The 9,767-nt window shown below is 36.9% G+C and overlaps 1 protein-coding gene across 1 annotated transcript; it reads right to left on the bottom strand.

Moving 5' to 3' along the window:
- Window positions 1–2,028: 2,028 nt before the first annotated feature.
- On the bottom strand, window positions 2,029–9,539 carry LOC145629093 (putative carboxylesterase 11). Its single transcript, XM_081681586.1, has 2 exons — window positions 8,397–9,539; window positions 2,029–2,940 (listed from the first exon to the last, which is right to left on the bottom strand). Exons 1-2 carry the CDS (start codon window positions 9,278–9,280, stop codon window positions 2,403–2,405), a joined length of 1,422 nt encoding a protein of 473 aa, XP_081537712.1. The 5' UTR covers window positions 9,281–9,539; the 3' UTR covers window positions 2,029–2,402.
- Between the last annotated feature and the right edge of the window lie 228 nt (window positions 9,540–9,767).

Below are 9,767 nucleotides of genomic sequence, written 5' to 3'. Positions count from 1 at the left end.
TTAAATTTATGATTTATATATGTGGAGCAATTAAACGTGTACATTAACGAGTATATATCCCACCTTTGCCTTCTTTGAGGGACATTTCTTGTGTTTGGCATCTTCATGAGATTAGGGATAGCATTCTTCAACTGTCTGTTTGACGTATTCGTAACGATCGTTGATAAAGGCTGAATTACTCTTGCGCACTGGTTGGCAGTTCGTGCTTGACGTCGAAAATTTCTTTTTTGGTCGTTTTAGGTCCTTGTTGTGTTTGTGATTTGTGTTGTACTGCGCATAGTCAAAATAAATAAATAAGTAAATAAATTATAATAACGAATATAAAACTCTAATATGGAGCAATTATTTAAGAATTGTAAATTATATAATCAAGGAAAAATTGACAAGAATAATCTCAACTTTGCTCTATCCGCCCAGAATAATCCCAACTTTATATTTCATCTGCCCAAAACAGTCCCAAGTAACTAGAGACGTGTTAAACAGGTAACATTTTTTTAATGGTTTAATGTTGGTCAAAAATTTTAAAATTTTAAAATTTTATTATTATCATTATTATTAACTAATTAATTAAAAAAAAAACCACCACCAGCACTGCCCCAGGCCCTCCCTTTCGGCCTGTGCCACCCCCTCCCCCTTCCCTTGCCGACAACTGACCCAACTACCCATGGCGCCGCCCCTACCTTCTCCCGGCCGTTAGCCCTCCCCCTTCCCCTTAAACCACCATCCCCCACCCCAAAACCCTTCTCCCCTTCAACCGCTCTTTCCCCCACCCTGGAAGCCTGGCCACTATTGAAACCACCATCAATGAATTCAAACTTCAATCAGGAAAAAAAAAATTATGTACAAAAAATTTTTAAAAAAATAAAAATCTTACAATTCGCCATGGTTAATGATGAAAACTCCAAAGTGAAAGAGAAAGAAAGAAAGATATTTGATGAAAGTAAAAGAGTTTTTTTTTTCTCTTCTGCTGGAGTGAGAAAGAGAAGGATGAACCCTACATACCCAAATTTTCCTGCAGTCAAAATTTCTAATTTTCGATTACTAGTAACAGGTCAGGCGGAGCCGGAGAAGAGGGACGCCGGGAGGATTCTTAGCGGCAGCCGGCGCCAAGGAGGCATGTGGTTGGGCTAGGGGTGGCAATATCATCCAAACCCGATGGATAACCATCCACCCGATCCAAATATATATACGGATGAAAACCCGAACTTAAGCAGATAACGGATGGATGATGGATGGATCGAGTGACGGATCGGGTCGGATACGGATGATGATACATCCAACCCATCACCCGACTCATCCATCCACCCGTTAAATTTATATATAAAAAAATAAAAATAAATACCTTTTTTAATAATTTAATGTCTATTGTAGTGTTAGGAATTGACATTTGTTTTAATTTAGTAAAAAAAGAACAAGTATTAGAAAGATGTATCAAAGTTTTAAAAAAATTGATCAGTTTTTTTTTTTTCAAATCTTGATTTTAATTATGAAAATGAAAAGTTTAATTTATATATTTATTTCACCAGAATTATCACCCGATCCACCCGATTCATCCTGTGGATGAAAAAAAATTAGGTGATGGATGGGTCGGGTAATGGATGGATAGTTGGTGGATGGAGGCGGATGAAGCATCACCCGACCCACCTCCGATCCATTGGGCTGGGCGTTCGGGTGTGTACTGGCAGTGGGGTGGTTAGGTTGAAGAAAGCTTGTTGTTTATGTATTTTTCAGTTTTTTTTTATTATTCTTTTTTGAAAAAAATAAAATTTTAACCAATCATAAAATGACATGTGTCTAGTAACTTATAATAATAAGTTGGATTACCAATTGAGACTAATTTGGGCGATGAAGTCTAAAGTTAGTATTATTTAAAAATAATCGAAAGTTAGGATTATTTAGGACGGACAGAGATAAGTTAGGATTAGTTTTAGCAATTTTTCCTATAATCAATTCCTCCCCAACTTCAAAATAACAAATATAGGTGTGTCATCAAAAGAATATTATTTCAATTTTTAATATCAAGAAGCATAGGTAACGATTTCATTACATATCCGTACATGATTAGTTGATTACAGCATAATACACGAGAATTTTTTCACAAAACCGTCACCAATTGGTGACCGTCAGTTGGTAAGTGCAAATTACAAGTAGCTAAATTCTACACTGTAAAGCCCTATATTACAGCCAAAAACAAATGAAATAAAATTAAAAAATACCAAACCATATAGACCAGTAATGACTCATGGTAAGAGAGAAAATTTCCCTTTGACGCCAAATCTGATTGATAACTCTGTGATGAAAGATGAGGACAAGGAACAAGACGAGGACGAGGACGAGGACGAGGAGAGCACAAGCACGGAGCTATGGACAGCAATCTTAAAAATTCCATATGAATTTGGTACTCAATAAGAGAATTCATGACCACGAATTGAGATGTACTTCTTAACCCAGATGGCAATATCTTCAGCACAAGCCTGGGCTTGAGGGGTCTTCAGAAGCATGTCAAGGGTTGCAAATTCATGGACTGCATCTTTGTATTCCAGAACCGGGGCATCCACATTAACTCTTCGCAACTCCTCTGAGTAGGCAATGGCCCGGTCTCTCATCCAATCATGTTCTGCCACTACTGTCAGTGTCGGAGGCATAAGTTTTAATGGAGGTCCTCTATTTGGAATCAAAGGATTCGCTGCAGGGTGGTCTAAGCTGAACTCATTTTCTGGCAGAAAGAGCTTCCATGCGAGCACACACATAGGCTTATCATAGAAGTATGAATTGGCCAACTTTATCTCTGAATGTGTAGGGACGCTGCCGATAAAGAATGGGTACATTAACACCTGTGCTACAACCTTAACAGGGTCGAGCAGCTTCCCAGATTCAACAGCTTTCCTAGCCACATAGTCCGAAATGTTTGCCCCACAACTAACACCAAGGAGAACACATCTGATGAACAAGAATTTGTATCAGTACTATAAAACTCAAGTTAGATAAATAATTGCAGCATGATCAATTTAGAAACATATATACCCACTCCTCTCCCAAAAAGAAATGAAACTTTGTTCTATAAAAATTATTTAGAGATAATGCAGATAAAGTTCAAGAAATAAAGCCAAGATAAACAGCTAAAGTACAATAACAACTAAAAACAATGATATGTATATTAATTTATTTTTTAAATGAGTACTTCAGTTGAGATTATCCTCGCACTTCAATCCAAAATCTAGCAAATATGTTTAAAGAACTTTCATATGCAAGTTAGTGGCAAACGCCATGTGATTTGAACTACTCTTATAACCTAAAGTACCCAGTGTTGGAAACCCTCGACACTGGTCCAACACTCAGACATGGGTGGAATACTTCAGTATCCTTCAATTTGGGCTAAATTGGTGGAATACTTCAATATCCTTCAATTTGGGCGAAATTCACTGAAAAATTTCACAAAATAGCATTATAATTGGTCACGTACCCATGTCGAAGGCTAGTACCCAAGTCTAAGCAACATAGGTGTCAAGTCTAGAGGACAAGCTTAGCAATTTCTTTATTCCAAACATGCAGAAAGAGAAAAATAAAAAACACTTCTAGCATATTTGACACCAATCTAATCAATTAAACAAAACCTTAAGCAAACCAACAACCTTTCGATACAGACTCTAAAAGAAATTTGTTGTTGATGACATCAAGGATATTAAAAAGATAGAACTAATAGTGTTGGTTTGGGAACATCAGGCGGAGAAGATGCATCAGTAAGGAAAATAGAAATCAAGTCACAGCAAGAGTGCAGAACCAAAGGTGACTTGGGGAAGGAGTTGAGAAGGATGTAAAAAAACTGGGTTTGCAAGAGCATATGACATTGGACATAAGGGAATGAAAGGAGAGGATCATGAATAGCGAGTACAAGGTTCATATAAGCAACCTCGTCTTTGGGATTAAGACTGATTATTCCTACAGTTGTTATAACTATTCATGTTCTCAAATTAGATGGTCATTCACAAGAATCAATATTATCACGTAGGATCTTGCTATATTCATTTCAATTTGTATTTTCATAATATTAACATTTTTATATCATTCTAATATGAGATTAGAGATATTAATGGTCAAAATAATACAATGGGAACAATGCAAATTGCAAACAGAAAGATCTTTAAAGAACGGAGGGGGTATACATCCAGAACTGCCATCACTACACAAATCCTAGAGAGATAATTACCACTATCAAGAACCACAGAAAAGAAAACCACTGAAATGGGAAATTTCATAATTACCAAAACAGCATGTCTGGAAAAACAATTGGAAAATGCTTCCTAGAAAAAGAAGAAAGTCAATAGTGTCATTCAGCATGTATTGAACCCTTTTCAGATAGCATATTTATTTTTCTCATGCTCTGCTTCATGAACATTAAAAAAAAAAAGGGAAAAAAAAAAAAAAAAAAAAAAAAAAGAAGGGAAGCATAAAACTTCCATGCCCACAACACTAAGGGTTACAAGCCCTATGGTTGATGGTTGACGGCAAGCATCTGTGCTAAAGCACATTAGGCTGGGCTAGAGTAAATGAAACAATAGCAAAGTAATTTGCAGATATAAGAGGCATTTTTTAATTGTATCATAACAGACCCCTTGTACAACATAAACTCAAATCAATCACTGCAACTATGATAATTAAATGCAAAACAGATAAAATCTACCTAGCAACAGTAGCAACATAATAAACTTAAAAACTTAAGATTTTCAAACCACTTAATGGAATCCATCCAGTTGAAGTGGTAGCAAATACTATATTATTTTTTTCCAGGACTTTAAGGCAGTTATTACGATAAAATCTAGCAGCCAATAAGAATGAGACATGTGATCCCCTTTCATGGAGTACTTAACAGATTTTGACAAGTGTAGTAAAGATTTATTATTCTGAATTTATAAGATTTAAGTTATATATCATCTCTATATAAAGTAGTCATTTGAAAAAAAAGCTACATATACGGTAGATATTGGAATTATGTTTAAAGTTAAAATGACGTGACAAGGATATGGCATGGGGTACATGCAATGTACCCCAAGTTTTGTATTTCAACTTTGAGAAATAATCCTTACAAGATTACATTTAATGCTACAATATTACAATTCCAACCCTAAAGACCCTTACAGCTGCAATCTTGTATGAGCTTAATTCGTGAGTTAATACGAATTGATGATTGTCACTTGTGAGAATTGACAGCAAGCGATCACAGGCAAATTCCGTAGTCATAACCTCCAGATGCTGTCAACAATCTAGCCTCTTCAGTTCAATGATCTCATTTAGTTCTCTACTTCTCTTCATCCTTTCCCTTCTTTTTGTTTCAGGCAACTACAGAGTACTATGGAGTACAGGGCAGGTGGGCCCGTTCAACTCCTTTTTACTGTATTTATTTTAAAAAGTTAAGTGGGTGCCCTACCAAATTACAGTGAAGGGATTCGTGTAACAGTGGGACTTGTTGGCAATCTATTATTTTTTACCCGTACATTAATTTACTACAGGCCTCTTTTTCACTAACATAATGTGCGGCTCTTTTACAATTTTGAATCACATAAGGAAAGTATATTATATAGAATAAAGGAGCACCTCTCCTACAAAAGCAAGGCATCTCCACCTCGCGTCTAAGCTCCAGAGGCAGAATTAAGGTATCCACAGGCATCTAACGGGAATATCAAATTAAGCTATGTTCTCTTCACCTTATTCTAGATAATTTTCCCTTAATCTTATACAAATCAAACTAGACCAGAAAAATTCACCAGAACTTATTTCTGTTTTTATTTTATCAAATACCAATTTGCTCTGTATTAAAAATTATAAAAATTGGATATTTGAAATGTAATCGGTCAGAGGAATGTGGCAAGCATGGTCATACCCTCATAAAGATGAATGTGACAAGCATGGTCAAGCTTCAGTAAAATATTCAGAGATCAGATCAGAAAAAAGACCAGACCTTATTTTAGGTGACGAGTACATAGCATTAGTTACTGTTCTTTTATGTCTTGATCATCTGCGATTGTCTCTATTATAGTAATAGTCCAACTAATTGGCTTTCATTCCAGTTGTGAGTTTGCAACCTTATAAACCCACTAATAAGTTCTCTCTGAGTCAGTCCCTGTAGTCCCAGACATGGTGTTTAGGGGTGCGTCAGTGATATCAAAGCTTTAGGGAAACAGTGAGCTTAAAAAAACACCCAAACGAAGCCTTACCAAATCTATACAAACACAACCTGGATATTAAGGAATCACGTGATACACTTGTGCATGGAAAAGATAAAATTAAAATTGAATTAGACAGTGAGGGGCTTGAGAGTTGTGAGAAGCTGCTAGTGCTTTTGAACAAATTAGACAGCTTCAACAGTATATATACGGTCCAATAATCTATAAAAGCAGAGGTCAGACTTCAAATTAAGAATTTCATACACCGTTAATAGAAGAGGAGGCTTATTTATAGTCTGCTTTTGAAATACAGACCAAAACTACTGTGGAAAAAAAGATAAGAGCAACGTTCAAGAGAAAGGACATGGGTGTCCTTCCAAAAGACCATATAAAGGGAAAAGGCCAATATGCTGCCAACTGTACACAGCAAAAGCAGGAACCAGAACCTAAATTTAACTTCGGATTGAGGTATCTCAACGATGAAGTAGGAATAGAAGCTGCAGCGAAAAAAATCAGCATTTGATAAGGTTACTCCAATACAAGTTAGAAAGGGTTTGGAGAAGTCTGGACACTTGACGAATTGTTCTAAAAGAATTTTCAACAGATAAAATAACACCAAAAAGTTCCCGATAATTTTTCTATTCTAAAGAAAAATTTTATACCTTCATCTTATTTGGCTAATTGCCACAGAAGGGTTGAAAAGTACTTCAGTACATACTGCAGTACACCTTTTAATACGGCCTGCTTTCAATAGTAACTCTAGTATAAAGACAACGACCAACATAGCCTTCCTACACCAAATGATGATTCAGGTCATATGTGAAGCAGGTTATAAGCAACGAGATTTAGGGTCTCAGCTCTCAAGGGACAGAAGGTATAAAACCAGAAATAAAGGATCTTCAGCAACAGCAGGAAGTCTAAAACTGCAAACAAGGCAGGCAACAACACAAACCCCGGTGCAGGGCTACAAAGCAAACCAGGTTTAATATTGGGATTAACAAGACCTGCAGCCACGTAGCAAGGGATGGCAATGAGTACGGTCTACTAAAACCCGGACCTGAACCCGGAATTATTCATCCATATCCATACCCAACCTGGACCCTTAGGGTCTAAATTTTAAAAGCCTTACCCAAACCCTATGGGTCGAGCAGGGGTCCAACTTGGGTCCTTTAGCTACATTTCTCCCCAAAAGTTTTAATCGTCTATTAATTAGCGTACGATTGTATGTAATATCATTGCTACCAGTAAGGTTGCTGCTGAATATCGCGGTATTCTAGATAAACTTGGAGTATCAATCATAATTAGGTAGTGTCCGAGAGCCACCGTTCTTTCCTGGCCAATACCCGCTTGTGCAAAAATTTAAACTAAATCATGAGACCATGATCGATTATTAATCGATTTTCAAACTTCTTTATTTAATAAATATTGCGCAGTCTGCATACGGGTCTGGGTAGGGTTTGGGTCAGTAAGGCTGAGATCAAAAACATTATACCTGGACACTTACAATACTTGATCCCACCTAGAACCATCCTCTACTCAGAAACATAGGGTCTAAAAAAAAAGAACCATACCAATATTTTTGAGTAGGGTCCATCAAAAGGGTTCTAGACCCCTGTCATCTAGATGAAATTCTTAAAGTAAGGAATTTGAAAGAAAGAATAGGCTTCTTCTGCTGGTAAGCAAACTTCAAATATTGAAATACTGGAAGCAATTTTGGTAATAATATAGCCCCTCACTTCATTTGTTTTATGCCTTATGAAACTTAAGATCCTAATAATAAATTGCCAGTTACCTTTAGGCTTTACCAATGAGTCAGTCTAGTCGAACATCAAGACCCCTGCAGCACCCTTATTTCATGATTTAAAACTAATCTTAATTGTACAATTACTAAATATTACTGAATATAGTTTAAGCAGGGTTTAGAAGGTACTGCACATGCAATGAATGGGTTTAAGACCTGTATTACTTAGATGATTGTAAAAGAAGAATTCCTCTTGTCTTCGAGAGGAATCAAGCAATTACTAAGCTTTGTACATTATCTAAGGTGTGTACATAAGTTAGCATACCTATGAGATTGCAACACAGAGGTAAACTACAATGACAACCAAATCAATTCATCAGCAAGCTGATTGAAATCCTATAATTAGCTCAATGCATCTAACAATCATAGTAAATTGTTTGTTGATTAAAAATAGATCAAAGTAAGAGAAGGATTACATACAACAAGAAACTAACCTGGAAGGGTCGGCGTGTGCAGCCAACCAAGGCTCCACCATTGACGCACCAAAAGTATCAGCAACAGTTTGCCGAAGAACATCAGATTTCTTGGTATCGCCACCAGCAGCACCGCTGCCACCAGTGCCTCCACCGCCAACGACACCACCACCTCTACTGATCAATGATTTGCTACACTCTGCCAAATTCGCCGTTTTAGCAAGCCAATTCAACACCTTCCAACCATCCTCAAAAGCAGCCGGGTACCGATTCTCCGGCGCTAACCTATACCCAACAGCTAACACAATCACATCACAATACTTGGCAATCCGGCGACAGAAGAAATCATTAGCAACAGAATCACTACTCCCACTAACAAAACCACCCCCATGAAACTGCAACATAACCGGTAATTTCCTCAACTTATCACCCTTACTATGCTCAATCGACGGCAAATAACCTCTATATCCCCCATTTTCAACACCCACATTACCATAACTACTCCTCCTCTGCGAATTATCCCCATTACCCAGATCAACCGAAGACGGTCCAAAACTATTCCTCCGATGCAAATTTGATCCAGAATCTTCCACAATCGCATCAACCCTTCTATTAGAAACCCTAGTTTTCGACCTGGGTTCCGACGAAAGAGCCGTCTCAGGGAGGAATATTCGGACGGAAAGAGAGGTAGAAGGATCAATGTGTATATCCTTGGTCGCAACACCGTCGGTAAATACTGGATTTGCTGCTGCCACCGATTCATCAGGCCGAGTTGTGACACCAAAATCATTGTGTAATCCTCCATTTACCGAATCATCCGCCGTGTTCTGGAAACGATTCTGAAGGCGGTGTTTCAACAAGAATTTGAAGAAAACGCTGTATAACTTCACCGCTACGCTTGGCATCCTCTTTCAATCTCTGATTTTCCACCCTTTCTCTTTGTTGATCTTATCTTGGAAATCTGAGATTCAATTTTTTTTTTTTTTTTTTTTTTTTTTTTTTTGTTGATAATCAAATTCAATTCAACCTACATTGAATATTCTTCTGTTATACTTGTATTATTTTGTTTATGGGGCACTTTGTGGATGATTGAAGATGTCGTCCAAAACTCCAAATCAGAATCTTGTCATGTGTTCTTTCTTTCTATTTTTTTTTTTTTTTTGAATAGTTTATAGTACCCCCCAACCTACATGCTTCCGTAGTCATATTCAATTATGAATTATGCAACAAACAAAATACTACCTTCGTATCATATTATTTGAAACGATTAGACATTTTCCTCTCTAAAGCGTTGCAATTAATATGAAATCGAAGTAGTATAAAATACTACGGAGTACATATTTTCTATTATGAATTTATGATTTCCTATTTTAATCAATTTTCTATCCAAGG

The sequence above is a fragment of the Chenopodium album genome, chromosome 4, assembly GCF_948465745.1.
Source record: "Chenopodium album chromosome 4, dcCheAlbu1.1, whole genome shotgun sequence".
In the NCBI taxonomy this organism is placed as follows: domain Eukaryota; kingdom Viridiplantae; phylum Streptophyta; class Magnoliopsida; order Caryophyllales; family Amaranthaceae; genus Chenopodium; species Chenopodium album.
This window is presented reverse-complemented; position numbering and strand designations above follow the sequence as displayed.